The sequence below is a fragment of the Guillardia theta genome (assembly GCF_000315625.1).
Source record: "Guillardia theta CCMP2712 unplaced genomic scaffold GUITHscaffold_165, whole genome shotgun sequence".
Classification (NCBI taxonomy): Eukaryota; class Cryptophyceae; order Pyrenomonadales; family Geminigeraceae; genus Guillardia; species Guillardia theta.
Genome location: NW_005434511.1, coordinates 66081 through 85985, shown reverse-complemented (window position 1 = coordinate 85985; position 19905 = coordinate 66081). Strand labels below are relative to the sequence as shown.

The 19905-nt window shown below is 52.8% G+C and overlaps 5 protein-coding genes across 5 annotated transcripts; 2 read left to right on the top strand and 3 right to left on the bottom strand.

The window, feature by feature from the left end:
• Positions 1-1929: 1929 nt before the first annotated feature.
• Positions 1930-6235, bottom strand: GUITHDRAFT_119964 (hypothetical protein; the record flags this gene model as incomplete). The annotated part of the gene is made up of 4 exons (XM_005820778.1): positions 1930-2010; positions 2341-2484; positions 2777-2923; positions 3089-6235. The coding sequence occupies 4 exons, from the start codon at positions 6233-6235 to the stop codon at positions 1930-1932; spliced, it is 3519 nt and encodes a 1172-aa protein (XP_005820835.1).
• A 1792-nt stretch (positions 6236-8027) lies between these two features.
• On the top strand, positions 8028-11553 carry GUITHDRAFT_98228 (hypothetical protein; the record flags this gene model as incomplete). The annotated part of the gene is made up of 16 exons (XM_005820777.1): positions 8028-8152; positions 8216-8291; positions 8443-8529; positions 8577-8719; positions 8879-9047; positions 9174-9221; positions 9440-9577; positions 9848-9943; positions 10099-10167; positions 10216-10269; positions 10329-10382; positions 10549-10599; positions 10683-10754; positions 10901-10984; positions 11028-11093; positions 11304-11553. The coding sequence occupies 15 exons, from the start codon at positions 8028-8030 to the stop codon at positions 11082-11084; spliced, it is 1323 nt and encodes a 440-aa protein (XP_005820834.1). The 3' UTR covers positions 11085-11093; positions 11304-11553.
• Positions 11554-11566: 13 nt separating this feature from the next.
• On the bottom strand, positions 11567-13882 carry GUITHDRAFT_119962 (hypothetical protein; the record flags this gene model as incomplete). Its single annotated transcript, XM_005820776.1, has 5 exons — positions 11567-11833; positions 11895-11978; positions 12225-12719; positions 13034-13733; positions 13785-13882. The coding sequence occupies 5 exons, from the start codon at positions 13880-13882 to the stop codon at positions 11567-11569; spliced, it is 1644 nt and encodes a 547-aa protein (XP_005820833.1).
• Positions 13883-16685: 2803 nt separating this feature from the next.
• GUITHDRAFT_119961 (hypothetical protein) lies at positions 16686-17500 on the top strand (the record flags this gene model as incomplete). Its single annotated transcript, XM_005820775.1, has 2 exons — positions 16686-16927; positions 17131-17500. The coding sequence occupies 2 exons, from the start codon at positions 16686-16688 to the stop codon at positions 17498-17500; spliced, it is 612 nt and encodes a 203-aa protein (XP_005820832.1).
• Positions 17501-17997: 497 nt separating this feature from the next.
• GUITHDRAFT_119960 (hypothetical protein) lies at positions 17998-18802 on the bottom strand (the record flags this gene model as incomplete). The annotated part of the gene is made up of 2 exons (XM_005820774.1): positions 17998-18472; positions 18543-18802. 2 exons carry the CDS (start codon positions 18800-18802, stop codon positions 17998-18000), a joined length of 735 nt encoding a protein of 244 aa, XP_005820831.1.
• Between the last annotated feature and the right edge of the window lie 1103 nt (positions 18803-19905).

Sequence of the window (19905 nt, the reverse complement as noted above, 5' to 3'; positions counted from 1 at the left end):
TCCTCCTCCTCCTCCCTGAACTTTCTGCCCACGCAGAAGCTCGTCAGGAACGACATCACGTTCGCTCGACCCTTCCAGTTCCTCAACTTGGGTATCCTGGCGTATATTGGAGGGAGTTCGGCATTAGCCCAGGTTGGACTTTTCCTTCCTCTCTCCCCCTCTCCCCGTTCCCTCCTCTTCCTTCACTCTCCAGCACCCGTGCCTTCTGCCCTCTCCTGCCCTGCCCAGTCTCTCCCTCCTCACCTTACTCCTCCTCTCCTCCTGCTTCCTGGCATGTCTGTCAGCTCCTACTTTCATTCCTCTCGGCATGACAGCTCTTGTTGCTCCCTCCCTCTCCTATCTTCATCTGCCATGCCTTTTTCCCTCCTGCCTCCTCACTTCTCCCGCTCCTCTCCTGCTTCTTCTCTCCCCTTCCTCAGCCACTCATTTTCTCCCTCCTCTTCACCTCCTCTTCACCTCCTCTTCACCTCCTCTCCCCTTCCTCTCCTCCTCCCCTCCTCCCCCTGTCGCCTTCATCCCGTCACGCTGCTCTCCAGGTCGAGATCGGGGTGGAGGAATCAGACTTTGAGATCAACCCGGAGAAACCGGATCCCAACCCCAAGGACGGCACCAAGTACTTCCAGGCCAAGGACGGGACAGTCTGGAGAAGGCTGGTCATCACAGAGCAAACGGGCAAGGCTGGCTGGTTCCTCTGGCGGAGCGTGTAAGTTCAGCTGATCTCAACTACTCTCCTCCTCCTCCTCCCCTCCCTCCTTCATCTCCCCCAACTCTTCTCCCTCTTACTCTTCTCCTCCTCCTCCCCCTCCCTCCTTCATCTCCCCCAACTCTTCTCCCTCTTACTCTCCCTCCTCCCTTCCTTCCTGTCTCCACCCTCCTTTACTTCTCACTCCCTCCACCCTCCTCCTGGACCTCCTCACTGCTCTGCCCTACTCTCCCTTCCTTTCCCTCCTCCTCTCCCCTCTCCCCTCTCCTCCTCCCCCTCGCTCCTCCCCGCCCTCTCCTCATCGCTACTGGCAGGTACATAACCAAACAAGTCGCCATGCGCAATCGCCTTCTCGTAGCCATCGACTGGCTCAAGTCCAGGACCTTCGGCAGGGACATTGCTATCTTCCAGTCCGGCTCGAGGCAGCAGAACGACACTTTTTGACAAGCCCTTGTCAACCTGAACTGACGCGCGAGAGCAGGGGAGAATTCACTGGGAGATTTCCCGATAGTTTTCCCTTACCCTCCGTTTCATGAAACAACAAAAACCAACTCATATCAGCCTCCTACCCCAGTTCTCAGCTCTGCACCTGCTGGGCTCAGTCTAAGTTCAGCCCAGCCGCTGATTTCATGATCCTACGATAGCTCTGGAGAACATGGTTAGGAGAGGAGGAGAGCGGAAGTGGGAGCAAGGGGGAACAAGGCAAGGGGAGGAGGTGGAGAGGGAAGGAGATGTGGAACAGTGGAGAAGAGAGAGGAGGAGGGGAGGGCGGCGTCGAAGACGCAAGACGAGGGGAAGGGGAGAAGGGGGCAGGGGTAAAGTGAAGGAATCGACCTGAACGTTCATCAAGAACGTCCTTCTGTTTGACATCTCAAGATTCCTTTCAACACCTGAGCACAAACTCGATCACGTGAAACCAACTCGCTGCTCTTCTTCTCTCCACACGCCCCTTTCCTCTCCCCTCCTCCATATCCCCTGTCCTTTCCTTGCAAGCTCTTCATTTCCGATCGTCCTCTCCCCTTCCCTCCCATCAACCCTTTCCCTCTCTCCCCCTCTCCCCCCCCCCCATGTTCCCTCAGGCTCAACGTCTCTCAACCGTCCCTCCACACTCTCCTTCCCCTCTCCTCGCTTCTGCCCGCTCCTCGTCCTTCCTCCTCGGATATCCTGTCCTCCTCCTCCCTCTCTCCCCCACTCCCCCCCCCCCTCCTTTCTGCTCCTCCCACTCTTCACTCATGGTTACCCTGCATCAATTCTCCGAACGCCTCGGCGACTGAGGCTCTTTCTTCGGCCGGCTGGTTGGACACGAACTGAAGCATCGTTAGAGCCAGAGGAGAAGAGCAGAACAAAGTCTGAGGAGAGACGAGAGCGAGGGAAGGAGAACAAGAGGGAGAGGAAGAGAAGGAAAGAGAGAAACAAGAGGAGGTGAAGGGAAAAGAAGGAAAAGGAGAGAGCAAGTGGGAGCAAGGAGGAAGGAGGGAGAAAGATTGAGGCAGGAAGGGAAGGAGAGAGAGAGAGAGAACGAAGGGAAGACAAGAGGAGGAGGCAGGGTGTCCAAAGGGAAGGGAGCGGAGACGACGAGGACAACGCGGAGGGACGAGGAGGACGAAGGAGCGAACGCGAGGACAGGGGAGCAAGACCTTGCTAGAGACCCTGGTGAAACCAGATTCGGACGCGAGGATAAGGGAGAGAAGAGGGTGCGACAGGATCCCAAGCTCGATGTGCTCGTCGGTGATGATCTGCTTCAAGAGCACAAGCTGCAGGTCCTCTAGCAAAGTTGGAACCTGAAGGAAACGAATCAGGGGAGGGAGGGGAAAAGGGAGAGGAAGGTGGAGAGGAGGAGAGAAGAAGGGGAGCAGGACAAGGGGAGGGAGGACAAGGGGAGGGAGGACAAGGGGAGGGACTGGAAAGAAGGCAAGGGGGGAGGGAGGGGGGGGGAGAAGGTTAGGGAGGGAGGAGTGAGCAGAATGTGGGAGCTGCTGAGGAAGGGGGAGGAGACTGGGAGAGCCTCCGTGACCGACAAGTGAGAGGAGAGGAGGGGGAGAGGGAGGGACAGGACAAGAAGTGAGATGGTACCTGCTCCATGTGAAGGCGCATTCGGTTAGCGAGAGAGGTCTGGCGGTGTTTGTTCCTGAAGAGGAAGGCAGCAAAACGGTCGATGCTCCTCGCACATAGGATGTGAACGTTCTGCTGGAGGGCGTTGGCAAGGCCATGATGGAGAAACTGCGCAGGAAGCAACTGTCAAGTCAACGGAAGAGGACGAGGTGGAGGAACACGAGATGAAGAACCAGGACCAAGACGAGAAGCAGGAGGAAGAGAAGGTGAAGCAAGAGGAAGAGCAAGAGCAGGAGCAAGGGAAGGAGAAGGAGCAACTCATGCCAGTCAGACCTGAAGGAGCTTGACGACGGTGTTGGTCTCGAGCGCGATCACCATGGACATGGCATGGCGGAGGAGAGCCTCGATGAAGGAGTAGAAGGAGGTGGCGACCTTGTGGAAGGCGAGCAGCTCCCGCTCGGGGATCGACAGGGCCAGCTGGACCAGCACAGAAACCACCTCCTCTGCGATCTGGTCGCCGTAGAGCGTGTACGCTCCGAAGGAGACGTACTCCCCTGATATGGCCAAAGAAACGCTCGCCATGCACACTCCCAGGGCCTTGTACCTGGCCTTGTACGCGTCCACTCCCTCGGGCAGGGGCCCCTGGTTGAGCAAATGGTGGGCGTACGTAGTGATCGATCGAGACATCTCCTTGAAGAGGAGGAGGCCTCCGGGGAACGCGGCGTCGAACCTGATCCTCTCCTCCTTGTTCTCTGCCATCTCCATCCAGAACTTGAGTACAGCGACAGTCACGGCCGGGTCGTCGTGCCAGACGTCCAGGGCGCGGGTGAAGAGGGGGAGGTAGCTGGGGTATAGAGATTCAAAGAGGATGGGAAAGAGCCTGACGTTGGACGCGCACGCGATCCCTCGGAGGTCTCTTGCCAGCCCGATGATGGCGAACTTTGCCTCCTCGGTTCGCAAGCTGGACATGCTGTTGAGATACGCCATGGTGGAGAGCAGAGGGTGGAGGAACGCTTCGAAGGCTCCAGAGGCATCGGGGTCCTCGGGGTTGGTCACGAGAAGCTGCATGAGGGTGAGGTAGTAGGTAGTCCGCTGCTTGGCGTTCACGGGGTAAGAGAGGAATGCCACGTGCTCCCCGTTGTGGTTGACAAGAAGGCTCTTCGTCACCTCCAAGTCCAGCAGCATCCGAGCTGCATTCCCTCCTGCTGGACCTTGTACCATGGTAGCAAACATCAGCAGAGTCTCCTTGACAACCAGCGGGTTGTCCGCCCAGACCTTGAGGTTGGTGATGACCTTTCGTACCAGTATGCTGAGAACGTCCTTGTGGTCTCCCAGCCCTATCCTCTGAAAGATCTCCTTGTATACCTCCTTGGGAAGATTCACCTGCATCCTCTTGCCCAGCAGGCTCTGGAGGAAGTGAGGCATCGAGTATCGGGAGCCGCTGTCTTCGTCCGACTCCTTGTTCTGCTCTAGAGCAGCGTCGACGTACAAGATCCCTTGCTTCAACTTGTCCATGAACGAGAGCATGGCGATCTCAAGGCGGTAGTCGCACCTTCCCAGGTTGAGAGCAGAGTTCCTCCTCTCGATCAGCATCATCAGCTGCAGCATTCTCCAGATCAAGTCGGCATCCACCATCTCATCGCCCTCCTGCATGTTCGTACCCATGACGGCGGTTGGCAGCACCCGGCCCCCTTCGATCTTGATCTGCGTGTCGAGCGTGTAGTGCCCACCTATCATGGCCGCACAGACGCGCACCAGCCACGAGAGCTGCTTCTCGAGCATATGCGACGGTCCAGCTGCCCCAGAGCTGATGGCAGCCTCGTACATCTTCGATGTCCGATCGAGGACTTCTGTCAGCCACCCGCCGATGGCCGCGTATTGGTTGCTGGCAATGACAGGAAGCAGCTCGAGCTGACTCTGCAGCATGTCAACGTCATCCAGGGGATCATCTATCCTGCCGTTGGCCGCCGCCTCCACGCTGTCCAGCCTTCCGAGGATGTAGGCGTTGACAACCTCGGGGATGAATTTCTCTATGATCCCCTGCGTGTTCTTCTCCTGTGATTCAGAGTCATCATTGTTTGCCTGGTGCATCGCAACGATTCTAGCAAGCAGGTTCGTCCCCGAGCCCTGGCTTCGACCTTGAGTAGCTAGCCGCCACCAGAACAGCATCAGGTAGTGAAGGCTGTTGGTCGGCGTCTCAACGGACTTGAGGGAGGCGATGGTGAAGTTCGCAGCGAGAGACAGCCACTCTGTGTACTCGACAACTTTCTTGCTCCTTCCGACCACGTCAAGGTCACGATACGCTCCCAACAGCTTGCAGACCGTCTGGTGATTCTCCCGCTCAACGAGCCCGGCGGCTCCTCGGAAGATGTCTTTAATCCCGTTGAAGACTCTGCTGCCGGCTGCTGGCGCGTCCAACGAGAACCTTGGCACTGAGATGAAAAGCATGAGGAGCTCTAGAGCACGGGATGACTGCGGAGGGCGACTCTCGTAGTACACCTTGAACAACAGGTCAACGAGGGAGGGATCCTTGATCTCTGCTTTCCACTGCATCGGAACAGGGAGAAAGAAGGATTCAGTCTCTTCGTTGGACTGCCCCATGAAATCGTATGACAAGCATCGGATCGCAAGCTGCAGCGCCGCGTCCATAAGACCGGACGCCCTTCTAGAATCCGGTATCATTTGTGTTTGCAGCTTTTGCAGTGTATCCAAGGAGATCTTGAAGATGTTCAGCAGCCCGGAGGCGAGAAAGTGGCGCTTGAGAACATACTCTTTCCTCGTCTGAGCAGGTACGTCCATCTCCTCCACCAAGTCGTACTTGATCTGCAGCCCCATGATGTAGTGCTCCACAGAGGCGTCGTAGAACCTGTTCAGGTCTGCAAGGATGTTGCGGTGAACGTCACACTGGAGCCATCCGAGTTTCGTCACGCGTGACAGCAGCCTCATCATGGCTCTGACTACATACATGGGCACGCTGGGGGATCCGACTTGCGCAAACAGGAACGTCAGCGCGTAGTTCCTGATCTCCACGTGTGGGATGGTGATGTTGTCCCAGTTGTTGGTGATCAACGCTGTCAAGCTGTTGCAAGCAATCACTTGTGCTGTAGCGGATCTTGAGTGGTCGAGGATGTGCTGCAGTTGTGCCATCCGCTTCTGGACTGCGAGCTGCCGCTTGCCGCTCGCGTCGCCGGCCTTCTGGCTGAGGAGGCCTTCGTCGATCTCAGACAGGTCAACCGGGTTCTGGAGCATGAGAGCAAACTGTTGCGCGTGTTGTCGCTGCTGCGCCGTAGCTTCAGGATGCTGCAGCTGCTCTAGGATGCTCTCAAACTCCATCAGCTTGTTCTGATCCATGCCTCCCTTGAGCCGCAAGGTTGGTGGGCCCGACAGGTGGCAACCCTCCAGTCTCCTTCCTCCCTCTGGCCTCCAGCATGGAGAGACCCTGGAGGCCGTGCGCATGGCACGCATAGCATCGAGCTCCATCTCGATCGCTTGGCTGGACCGTATGGACGGACCGGAAACTAACCCCAGGAGGAGGAGGAGCATGTGGGACCTATAGGAGCCCCTGGTGTTGAGGGCCATCACGCAGGTATGATCAGAGGAAGCAGCACATATCAATCCTCATCCTTCTTCTTCCTCCTCTTCGTCGCTCCCTCGCTCGCTCACTCTCCTCCTCCTCCTCCTCCCTCGTCTACCGCGCGCATTGCCGCGCCCCTCCCATCCGCCGCTTCTCACTCCCCCTCATCCCTCCTCAGATCCGGCCCGGCCGCGCAGGCCAGGCGCAGGCGGGAATCTGGCGCAGGCTCACTTGCGGCCGGGCCCGGCGGCGCTCGCTCTGGGCCCGGCCCGGCCCTCACTCGGACTCCGACTGAGTGAAGGCTGCGGCGCTCCGAGTCCGGTGACTGGTCACCAGTGACGGTGCCCGCAAGAATTCGGACCGTTCTGTTCAACGGTTCAGCCGGACCTCCCGGATCACCAGTCTCTTCAGTGCGGCGGCACCGTCATGTCCGATCACCGCCCGGGCCCGGTCAGGGCCCTCATCCCCCCTTATCTCCATCAAGGTCCGAGTTTTTGCACGCTTTGCAATTGTTAATAGTAGGTGGTAGGGGTACTGAAGTCCTCATGGTGGGTGGGTATTTTTCCTAAAGGATTAGAGTATTTTTCAAGGGTAGGTAGTAACCTTCCCTACCTGGCGAAGGGGTAGGGTGGTACTGGGCGGGTAAAGGCGGGTTGGCAGGGAGACGGGAAAGCGAGCGAGTGGGGAGAAAGAGGAAGGGAAGGGACGAGGAGGAGGAAGAGAAGGTTGTACAGTCAGGTTCAAGAGGAGGAGAGGGTGGAGTAAGGAGGAATGAAGTTTGCTATGGGGGCATGTCGGCTGGTCAGGATCCGACCGGCTTGCCTTACTACCTCTAGAGGCAGCAGAAGGTTTCATGCTTCTGCCCTTAGCAAGCTCTCGAAGGACAAGAACGAGTTGTTCGTGTCCAAGTACTATGAAGGGATACCTATGGGTTCTGTCCTCGAGTTCCTGGAGAGGAAGGGCTTCACCAACTGCAAGAGGCAAGTGGCCGATAGGAATGCGTTCCATCTCACAAAGTGGGTGTAGGAACGGGGAATGGATCAACATCCAGTCCTGTCCCTCCAGTGTTTGCAAAGGAAGTGAAAGTCAGAAGCAATCCAAGGAGGTAACGCACGCTCTCCAGTCTCGTCGGCAGCGCCATGACATTGATGCAGCACCCGTCAAACCAGTACACGTTTGGGGTTCACCAGAGGAATGGGAGTTACTCCTGCTTCCGCTGTAACGCTTCAGGCAACTGGTACGACCTGAAGAAAGCTATCTCAGGAGTTGCATATGAGGTGATTAGTGTGATGGCTCTGCTCCTTGATTGCTTCATCGGCATTCCTGCCTGTCCCTTTCACTCAGGGTGGTTGCAGGAAACTTTGCAGAGCGCATCGACCGTGTTTGATCCCAAGAGGACTATCGATCCTGTCAACGGAGTTCCATCCAGTCTTGAGACTAGAACAGAGATTGGGGTCGGAGATGAGAATGTTTTCCGCAAGTACGCGAGAGCCCTTCCAAACTGCCTGCCTGCTATCGCGTGGTTGACGGAGAAACGATGCCTGACTCTCAAGACCCTGGAGAAGTTTTGTGTTGGTGTTGCGATCTATCGGTGAGATGCTTCTCCTCCTCATGCTCAGCGTGTTATGCTCTCTCGATGTCTTTCCGGGGCTTGCTGACTTGTGCGCTATGATGAACAGGTTCAACGGAAGGAACTTAATGTCGGTAACGTTTCCCTGGTTTTCACCGACCGAGTCAGAGTTGGTTCGGGTGAAAGTTCGAGCCATTGAAGACAAGAAGTGCATGAAGCTTGATCCATCGGGAAACATATGGGGATTCTTCGGGTGATGATGGAGGGGGACTGCAGAAAGTCATTGTCTCATTGTCGTTTGTGACTTGTTGTGAAGGTGGACTACGGTGTCCGAGGATACAACTGAGATTGTTCTGACTGAAGGGGAGATCGATGCGATGACAGTGTATCAGGTTGACATGTGATGACATCGAAAGAGAGCGAATGATGCGTGTCTGATGCATGTTGGATGATGAATTCCCTTGATCGATGGCTGTCCGAACGTTGTCAGTTTGTTCTAGATGGGCTGAACTTTTAACGCACTGGATAACGTGTGAACAACAGGAAACGGGTTTACCGAGTTTGTCTTTGCCCAACGGAGCAAGTTCTCTTCCCGTGGAGCTGATTGCGATGCTGGAGCGTTTTCAAACAGTGAGCACGAATTGTTTTTGCCTTGCATGCACTGAACAAGTCCCAAGATATACCTGTGGATGGACGACGATGTTCCTGGAAGAGAAGGAGCCAGGATGTGTCTGAAGAAACTCGGCCGTCATCGCTGCAAAGTCGTCTGGTGTAGAGATGGTGGTAACAGTGGTCCAAAGGATGCCAACGATGCGCTTCAGTTGCTGCGGAGCTTGCAAAGGGAGCACAAGTTACAGATAGGAGAGATGGAGAGGAGGCTGTTAGGAATCATGGAGTCGAGATCAGCTGAGAGTGAGGAATACAAGATGGCAGAGATGGAGATAGCAAGCACGAAACGAAGATTTCAAGAGGAGGAGAGGAAATACGAAATCTCGACAATCCTGTCCAAAGCACAGATTGTTCCCCATGATCACATACTGCGGTTCGAGGACATCAGGAGGGAGATACAAGAACAGCTCACGAGTTACAACTCCATCTCTGGGATTTCTTTCGGATCAGCACTGCCAACCTTGACCAAGATCCTCAAGGTACAACGTGCAGAGACTTTAGATGAGAGGAAGTGAAGAATTATTGATTTCGAGGATGAATGTTGGAAACGTGATCGTTTTGTGCTTTTTGATGTGAGATCTATTTTTGACTTGGACGACTTGCAGGGCCATCGGCCGGGAGAATTCACTATAGTCACGGGAAGGACAGGGCAGGTGAAGTTGTCTGGTCGATTTCTCGTTCTCATGTGCATGATTCAAACATCTGCACTGTGTGATATGATACATCCGTCTCAAAGCGAATGATGAAGTGTATTATACATGTCAAAATTGTTTATCTCTTATCTCATACCTTACGTCTTTCTCATCTTTGTCACATCTCACCCCAATCCTCAACATCCCACCTTGAACCTTGACTTGTTTCGTTCTCACAGGGCAAGACGACGATGCTGTCTCAGTTGAGCATCGACCTCTGTGAACAAGGAGTTCACACCCTGTGGGGAAGTTTTGAGATCAAGAATGCTCGTCTCGGCGCAAAGATGCTGCAGCAGCATTCGAAGAAGTCGCTGCGGGTGAGATGAGGAGACCGGAGGAGAAGATGAGGAGAGTCATGAGGGGGAGAAGGCAGAAAGAAGATGTGGGAGGGGACGAAGGCAGAAGGTAGGAGAAAGATTGAGAGAGAGAGACAGAGAGACAGAGAGAGAGAGAGAGAGAGAGAGAGAGAGAGAGAGAGAGAGAGAGAGTAGGAGGAGGAGCTAGCAGTAGAAGTTTTGTAGGGAGATTGAACAAGATTGGATGGGCTTTGAATGATTGCGAATGAAACTGATTGATGAATATATCAGGGTTGCTCTGATCGCGAATTCAACGATGCGGCGGATGCATTTTCACAGCTGCCGTTGTGGTTCTTGTCGTATTATGGCACAACTGATATTGATGATGTAAGTTGTAGTGTTCGATGGATGATGATGTGAATTGCAACAATTGATCGATGATGTAAGTTGTAGTGTTTGTTTCTACTCTGCTGTGTTGTCGAGTACTCCCTTGCTCAACCTGATCATCATCTCAATGACATGAATCTTCTCGTTTCTTCTAGGTTCTCGACGCGATGGAATTTGCAGTCTACTCCAAAGATGTCAAACATGTCGTCCTCGACAACTTACAAGTAACTCGCTGCACCATATTTCTCATCTTTTTGTGATTCAATTTGCAGTTCATGACATCGGGAGCCTATCGCGAAAGTGACACGTTCAAGATTCTAGATCAGGTGGGTTTAACAGAAAATAGTCTCAACGTGGGGGAGGAATGAATTTCTGGATGTTGCAGGCCATTCACAAACTTCGCTTGTTTGCAACAGATTTCAATGTTCACATCTCGCTGGTAAGGAAGTGAGATCGGTTGTTGAGCTTCATGCTGATGATTGTAAATGTAAATTTTCACAACATCCTCAATCTTTCATTGTTATCTGTCAATTTGAATTGTCTTTGTTGCAACGGAGTGTTTGAATGTTCTGATGTTTCAGATGTTTGAATATGACATTTCGCAGGTGATTCATCCACGCAAGGACGACGAGAGCCAGCTGCTTACCCTCTCCTCGGTGATGATGATGATGGAGATGATGACAATGAAGATGAAGATGATGCTGGAGATAGCTTAACATCACTTGCTGTCTTCTTTCAGATCTTCGGGACTGCCAAGGCAACGCAAGAAAGCGACAATGTGATTATCTTACAAACCAACGGAGCCATCAAGGTACTTCTTTTTCATTGTAGCAGAAACGTGATCACAAGCTGAATTTTCGCCTCTCCTCCTCCGCCTGCTCCCTCCTCCGCCTTCCTCCCTCTCCCTCCTCCTCCTCCTCCCTCCTCCTCCTCCTCTTCGCTTCTCATCATCATCAGTACTTGGACATTCGCAAGAATCGTTTCGACGGATCGCTAGGTTGCGTCCCCTTCAAGTTCAACGAGAAAACTCTCCGCTACGAAGTCGCGCCTGCTCCCTGTCTCCCCATCGCTGACGCGCAATCAGGAGATGGAGCCTGATGAAGTTCTGGCGATGGAGCAAGAGTATGCCAACAGCCTGTGAGAAGACGAGGTAGGACGAGGACGAGGAGGAAGAGGAAGAGGAGGAGGAGGGGAAGGGGGAAAGTGTACTGTAGACGAAGATGATGATAGCAGGGACGAGAACGAGAACGAGCAGGACCAGGACCAGAGAAGGAGAACGAGAGCAAGAGGAGGAGGAGGTTTCAATCGATCAGAAACTCTCTCAGAGGTCCAGGTGACAACCTTGTTGACATCACAACAGGACAAACTTTCTGCTCTTGCGCGAATTTTCGTCCAACTCCTCGTGCAATCGTCGGCAAAGGAGATAGATGCAATGGAGATCATGTGTAGATAAGGATGAACACGCAAGACGAGCTGGGGAGCGATTACCACACTGTATATTTACATTCAAAACAAACATTTTGATGGAGACGAAGACGATGGAAGAGAAGAAAATCTTGGTTGAGATCGGAAAACACCCAACCATCAAAGAATAAAGAAAGTTACATCTCAATCATCGGTGCTTCAAAAATGAGGGATTCCTTTCCCATCCCATTGCAGCTTTGCTGTTCTTGGTGCAATGACCGTCTTCGCACTTTGAGGAGTTGGTTTCACATCTGTTGCCTTCACGGCCGTGAAGACTTTGTCTTTTTCTCCAACTTTGCTCTTGTTCTCTGTTTGCACCATCACCCGTTGCTTCAAGCTTGTCTGCTTGTTTACAACTTTCGTCTTCCCTTCATTGGTTTCCGCGATTGTTTTGTCACTGGCCTTGCTGCCGGCAGAATGATGCAACTGAGACAAGATACGATAAGAAACAGCTTACAACAGCATGTGTGGACTCAATGTCGTTCACCTCATCTTCTTTGAACTCCAAGATGTTGTAGTCGTTGAGTTGCTTCACCGCTGTCTTGAAAGCTTTCTTCCTAATCATGGATGTCTGCAAAGATCGTGACTCCTTCTGCAAAATTCATCCCTCCCTTAGTCCATTCAACACCACAACTTTATCATCATCATCATCATCATCATCATCATCATCGTCGTCGTCGTCGTCGTCGTCATCGTCATCGATGTATTGTCGTCGTCGTTATCATCATGTCCATCATCATCATAACCACAAAACTCATGAGGGCCAGTCCAATCAAACGAGTATCCCCCAGGCGCACAAGTAAACTTGATTTCTCACCTCCTCATCCTTCACCTGCTCCGCAGGCCTCTCAACGAGTTTGAGGAACTTGGCTCTTGTTTCATCAGGGAACGTTAGCATGCTTCCGTATCGCCTGACTGCCCTCATCGCAGCCTCCTCTTCCCGCCTCTTCTTCTGCTGTGCCTCCTCCTTCAGCATCTTCTTCTTCCTCTCCTCCTTCTCCTTGAAGTGCTCCTTCAGCTCTGACTCCAACTTCGCCTCCTCCTCCAGCCTCACTTTGCTCCCTCCCAGCAACTCGTCTCCCTTCCCATTCTCCTCCTCCTCGCTCTTCTTCTCAGCTCCCTCCTTCTTCTCCTTGACAAGCTCTGATCTCTTCATTGGAATCTGAGCAAGTTGGGACGTCTTGTCCACGCTGCTTTCCAGCACATACTTCTCCTCCTCCTGTTTGGCAGCTGGTGCTTCAGGTACCAGATCGTATCCTAGATTCTTCGCCTCCCGCTCCAGCGACTTGGGTACCAGGAGATAGCCTAGCTTCTAAAAAATAGAAAAGTGAGCAAAAATTGGCGAGGACGGGGAATTGAAGGTGGAGGAAGATTCAGCATGGTGGAGAGAGTTGGATGTTGGACATGTGGCAGAACAGAACAGATGTTAGCAAATTGATGAAAACAGCGACATCAGAAACCGCGTTCACCAAGTTTGGTAATCTCTACCTCCATCATAGAAATCATCACTTACACTCCCATCATCATATCATTCATCATCATCATCATCATCATCTCCATCATCATCATCACCGCTTCATCATCATTACTATCACCCAACAATCACTTGTTTCATCAACATCTCACCTTCGCCTTCTTCTCCAACTTATTCAAAGTCATCACACTCAGCTTCTGGCTCGCAGACTTTCCCTCTGCATTAGACGCCAAACTTTCCTGACCCTGCCCGCTGACCTTGGCTGATCTCTCAGGGAGGGTAGAACCAACAGCAGGCCATGACAGCGGTTTCAGCTGCTTCGCAACCTGTGTGCTAGCAGGTTGCTCAGCAACAGGACGAGCAGCAACTTTCTGGGTTGTTTGAGGGGCGGAAGCGATACGAACTTTCTGCACGTGCTCCTCTACTGCACTAGCTGCCTTGTCCTGCCCCTGGCCAGTTGCCTCCTTCAGCGAGCTCTTGTCTGAGTGGACTTGCTTCTCTCCTCCTGCGATCGCTCCAGCATGCGGACGTGTCTGAGCAACAGTTGCATGCACCTCAGCATTCTTTACCGCCGTTCGCTCAACCTTCTCCCCCTTCTTGACAGCACGATGGTGGTCGTCGAACAGATTACCAAACAGCCACTGGATCACGTCTTCAGACTTCTTGGGTTGGGTCGTGTCCTTCAGCTTCACAACTCGATCTCCGCACTTGACGGGCTTGCCCTGAGAGATCAAGTTCTGCTCATAATCCTCCAACGAGGACCACCCCAATGCGTTAGCCGCCTCTTGCAACGCAGCCCGGCATTGCGGGTCCAGCGAGACTAACTCTACTTCCATGATCGAGCCATCTCTCCTGCACCAGCGTCATCCTCATGACAGGCAGAGAGCATGCTGTCGCTGTTACCGCATGGAGGCCACAGCGATTATGGCAACCATGAGAAGCACCGACAGCGATACAACTGCACGCAGTCGACCTCCGTTTTTCGTCCCTGACCAAGACATGGTTGCCTGTCTGGGGGACACGTCAGATCCAGCACAGACTCTATCTCCATCAACAAATCTCGATTATCTTCTCTGTCATCGTCATCGTCCACTTCTCTCTTTCATCCCAAACTTCCCTGTACCGTTTTACATCCCTCCCTCCCCTTTGTCCCCCCACGGTCCCTCAAGGTGCCGACCGCCATTCCTCTAGGCATCCGATGCTCCTCCTCCCTACCTACCTACCTCCTGCATCGATCCATCTCAACCATCTCTGTCTCTTCACACGCTCGTCTGCATCCCTCCCCTACCCCCGCCCCTCGCCGTGCCATCGTCTATTTCTGGAACCAGCCCTCATCCCCGCTCATATTTCCACCGCGATTCCGATTCAGTGTCCGGGCCATCGGTTCGGGCTCCGGGTCCCGGAGGCCCGGATGTAATAAATTTATAGAATATATTTTCCAGTACAACTTCCAGTACTACAATAATGACATTTTGATCAATTAGGTACAAATCATGTACAGTATGATAATAAATTTGTACCTGGTCTTCTCTGAAAACATCTTTGCCGATCTACCCACTACTCATGGCAGTCCTTCTCTCTCCTCCCCTCTCCTCTTCCTCTCCTCTTCCTCTTCCCTTCCTCGTTGTCTTTGTCTTGGTGTTGTCTTCGTCTCCCTCCTTCTCTCCTCCTCTCATCCCAGTGTTTGTTCTCTCCTTTTTCATTCCTTTATCTCCTCCTCTTATCCCAGTGTTTGTTCTCTCCTTTTAAATTCCTGCTCCTTCTTATCCTTTCTCCGTCGCTCTTGCCTCCCGCCTTTCCTCACACTTCCCATATCAAATCCCATACAGAACTGCCAAGCCACGTCAACATCTGTCAGCTGTGACCTTCATAATTGAAGAGAGGTTGTCTTCATACCTGAAGAGAGAAGGACGACAGGACAGGAAGAGAGACTAGGATGAGATAACAAGTGAATCACGAGGGAACGACGAACATGAATGCAGAGTTGTTGAAGATGACAAAGGCAGCAGCTGATGATCATCAGCTCAGGTGATGAGACAGGGTAGAAGAATGGAGGATCAGACTCACATGATCTCTTCGCCTGGTAGCGGCGTACCTTTGCTCTCGACATATGTTCTCAATCATAGTCATCACAATACATGTTTTTTAGAAATTCTTGGTTGTGTTGCTATCACCTGCAAGGTCTCTGGAGGAAGGAACGCTACTGAGGTGCTTCAAGGGACGAATCCTTTGCACCTGTCCATCTACGATCACATCTTGACCCAAGTTCCACCACATGAACACATTTCGAACTCTACACCGCAATGGAAACCTAAAGCAAAACGGGACCATATGGATGCCAGGCCCCAATCCTTCCCATTGAAAGTAGTCCCCTCCAACTTGTACCTCCTCGTTGGCATGGCCTGCCTGTACTTCTGACGACACCAGCACAGCATTCCTTCCCGGTGTTCCCTCCCTGACCACTTCTTCACCATGCTGGGACTCACTGCCATCACATGCTGCATCTAAGGCAACTGCCATACCTTGACCAGCCGCAAGTGCCATCCCAGCATTGCCTGCACCATTCAGTGCCAACTGCAAAGGCCTGATCGCTTCGTTCACGGCGGACTGCACCTGTTGCTCTACATTTGCCACTTGTTCAAGGTTGCAGATGTAGCATCGCCCCGACTACCAACATCACTCAAGGATGCAGCAACGAATGATGTACGTATCTCTCGAGTGATTAGAATCTTGAGATCATCAATTTTGTGAACCATCGTTTCCTCTAATACTTTCAGCTTCTGATCCAACATCTCCCCGAACACCTTCATCTCTTCCCTGATAGCTTCTCGCACTAGCTGACTCATCTCTTTCATTCCTGTCAATATTTCAGTCTGTGTCGGAATCCAGCTAGCCGTCATGCCGCAATGGTTGCATTTGTGTGCAGTGACGATGACAAGCTGTCGCAGTAACATCGGCTTGCCATACTGCGTTGTCCGAAGATTCCAAACATTGGCAGTCCCCATATATCGTCGTTGCTGTATGGAAACCATTCATGTAGAGTAGGAAGGTGGTATATGATGCTGGCAAGGAAGAAACGCACACACTTTTGAAATCCCGCTGGGAAACTGCTGTAACCTGATATGAATCTCTCCCAGCCTATGACTTCTATTTGTGCCAGCCCTTCCGATGTGAAGTGTGGTGGAAGCACCGCAAAGTCAGCAGACCCGGTATCGTTTCCAGCAAGAATCCTGCCAGCAGACTGACTCAAGTCTCCACCTGATCACCCAGCATGTAGTGATCCCGCGTCTCCCCTGCCAACGTCGGAAGTACCTATCTTCACCTTAGGTCGGATACCCTTCCGCAAGGAATGCGTTCCGGCGCGATCCAGGCTGCCATGACGCTCGTTTGCAGCCAGAAACACCATCCTTTGCATGAGCTGAGCGAATAAGCACGGGGCAAATTTCTGGATTGTGCGGCGGCGCAGCAAATTGAAAGATGTACTTGAACAGTGCTCAAGACGTCAAGCATCCGAACGCTCTCACTCTGGCAAACTGAGTCAGATTCCACATGAGACAACTGCAAGTAGTACAAGCCTGGCAAGTTAGTCCGGGCTCTGTGTTCCCCCTATCCGATCGAGGTTTGACATTTATAGTTTGAACTATAAACCTTACAGAAAACAAATGTGTAGTACATTGAATCCTACCTAGTAGATGCCATAGCTCTACTTTAATTTGTACTACTGTCAGAGAGTTGAAGGGGAAGGGCAGCAACGTCGCTGGTAGCGAGCCTCTCAGACCGCCCCAGTCTGTCTGTCCTTTAAACATGAGAGCCGGGAGCGAGGAACAAGAGCGTCCTCGCAGAAGCCATGAGTCGCTGATTGCCACCGCAATGCGATTGCTGGGTGAGCAGGCGAGGGGCGATCAGATTGCCCTCCTGGCGATGTTGCTCCAGGAGAAAGAGATGGAGAAGGAGTTTGAGATACAGCTAGTGATGAAGGACAGGGACATGGCGCATGCCATCCAAATCAACAAGTTCAAGCGTCAGTTGTCCTACGTCACTCAGAGGTGAGGTTCCTTGCTGCCGCACCTTGTGGTCTCAAGGTGGTGTGAGGGGATGACTGGAGTTGCAACACAGGTATCTCCTCGAGAAGCTTTTCTTCAAGGTATTTTCGCTGGTCGACTCACAGGATCGGCCAGCACAGCAAGCCTTAGCTAAGCTGCCGACGTCACTACGGAAGCGGTTCAAGCAGAAGAGCTTAGCTGAACAGGCTGCTGCTCGCCAATCATAAGCTACGGATAGCAGCATGGGAGTACGTGGGACTGCCTCGATGGCTCCAATTGCCTCATTTCGATGAGAGCCCGGAGCTCCTCTGCGGCATCTTGTCGGAAGCGATGCACTCTCCCAACGGAGCTTACGTGTACATATCAGATCAGGCGCCTGCAGTGGAGGCAAAATTCTTCAAGAATCTCGCCAGGGTGTTTCGAAAGGAGCTAGAGACCTACAACCAGGACTTGGCAGAGCAAGGAATACAGGAGGAGGTAGTCGAGGCTCGCCGAACACGATCAAGTAGGTGCTCGGATCCTCCCAGAAACAAGGGTCATCAATCCAAACCTCTCTCTCTGCGTCGAAAGTCATAGAAAGCCAACTTCGACGTGCAGAAATCTCAATATGGCCTTTGGAGCACTTCACCGTGACTATTCTGATGTCGCTCGTTGCATTTTTTCGAGCTTTACTCAACGTTAGACACTTGTTAGACACTTGACAAAATATCAAATAGCTCCTTACACCTTGAAATCGTAAAAATCAAAAATACATCAGAATAGTCACGGTGAAGTGCTCCAAAGGCCATATTGAGATTTCTGCACGTCGAAGTTGGCTTTCTATGACTTTCGACGCAGAGAGAGAGGTTTGGATTGATGACCCTTGTTTCTGGGAGGATCCGAGCACCTACTTGATCGTGTGCTTGAAGCAGTTTCGTTTGGCTTACTTTTTAAATAATAATGTCCCTTCAAGTCAATTCGTCTACAACCCGCTCGCGCCGACCGCAGGCAAACCGTACTCAGAGAGAAGACGATCTTGAGGCAACAAAGCCTTTGAACTCCATCGAAGCCTTCAGGTCCGCCAAACAAACCTCCTAGGCTGAAGCATCGGCGACGGGGGCAGCTGTGGCCGCGGTTCGGCGAGCCTCGACTACCTCCTCCTGTATTCCTTGCTCTGCCAAGTCCTGGTTGTAGGTCTCTAGCTCCTTTCGAAACACCCTGGCGAGATTCTTGAAGAATTTTGCCTCCACTGCAGGCGCCTGATCTGATATGTACACGTAAGCTCCGTTGGGAGAGTGCATCGCTTCCGACAAGATGCCGCAGAGGAGCTCCGGGCTCTCATCGAAATGAGGCAATTGGAGCCATCGAGGCAGTCCCACGTACTCCCATGCTGCTATCCGTAGCTTATGATTGGCGAGCAGCAGCCTGTTCAGCTCTGTCATCGACAAGCTCTTCTGCTTGAACCGCTTCCGTAGTGACGTCGGCAGCTTAGCTAAGGCTTGCTGTGCTGGCCGATCCTGTGAGTCGACCAGCGAAAATACCTTGAAGAAAAGCTTCTCGAGGAGATACCTGTGTTGCAACTCCAGTCATCCCCTCACACCACCTTGAGACCACAAGGTGCGGCAGCAAGGAACCTCACCTCTGAGTGACGTAGGACAACTGACGCTTGAACTTGTTGATTTGGATGGCATGCGCCATGTCCCTGTCCTTCATCACTAGCTGTATCTCAAACTCCTTCTCCATCTCTTTCTCCTGGAGCAACATCGCCAGGAGGGCAATCTGATCGCCCCTCGCCTGCTCACCCAGCAATCGCATTGCGGTGGCAATCAGCGACTCATGGCTTCTGCGAGGACGCTCTTGTTCCTCGCTCCCGGCTCTCATAGTCGCGGCTTCTGCCATGTCCAGATAAAAGTTTGTGGACTGATGGCGGGAAAGTACCCACCCTTGTGATGCCTGCTCTGCTGTCTCGGGACAGACGGTGGGGGGTACCCCAGTAAGTAAAAGCACTGGGTACAAAAGCAAAAAGACAGAATGGGGCGGTCTTAGAGGTTCGCTACCAGCGACGTTGCTGCCCTTCCCGTTACTAGGCTGAGGCTCGGACCGGGCCCGGGGCCGCCGGTCTCAGTTGCCAGTGCCTTTACTAAGTTACCAGACCGTACTCTCATATCAAAGTTCACAAAGCTGATCGAAACCGCCGGTTGGCAAGCACGAATCCTATGTATGTGTCACCGTTTCAAGTTTCAACGGTATCCGCTCAGTGCAATCGGATGTGCCATGCCGGACTATGCAACCGCCGGGCCGGCCAGAAATAAGTAAGCTACGCCGTATCACTGCTTTCTAGATACCTCACTTACCGTACTGTGCCACGGTGTCCCCACTGGCCAGTCCGATCCTACCACTGGCAAGCAACCTTCAACATCAGTGGTTCAACGGTTCCGCCGCTATTTGGTTCCTCGTCCCCGCTCTGACCAATTTTGCAGCTCACCAAAAAATGCGCTCCTGTTGTATCTGACGACGGTGCCTTGTACGTGTCCTCCTCCTCCTCTCTCTCTCTCCTCCTCCTCCTCCTCCTCCTCCTCCTCCTCCAGGAGCAGGAGGAGCAGGAGCAGTTGCCCGTACTTGCATGTCGCCACTAGCGCAGACAGAGATGAAAGCAGAGTCGATGGCCTGGGGGAGAGTCAACCCCTCCCGCCTCCACCCCTTACTCTGCCACCTTCTTCTTGGCGGCATCATCATCAAAGGTGATGTTTGCGAGGCTGGCAGCGAATGCTAGAGGATCCGGTCAGTCTCCTCCTTCCATCCTCCATCTCCTTACGCTCAGCTGGATCTCCGCCGCAGGGGGGGAGTCCCGCAGCTCTCGTTGGCAGTCTTGACGGCATGCTGCAGGTACATCTCAGCCTGCATGATCCGAGCAGCCAGCACCTCCTCACCTGGGCTGCATACAGAACACGAATCGCGTTCACCTGCTCCTTGTACTCCTGTGCTCGCTAGAGGTTCGAAAC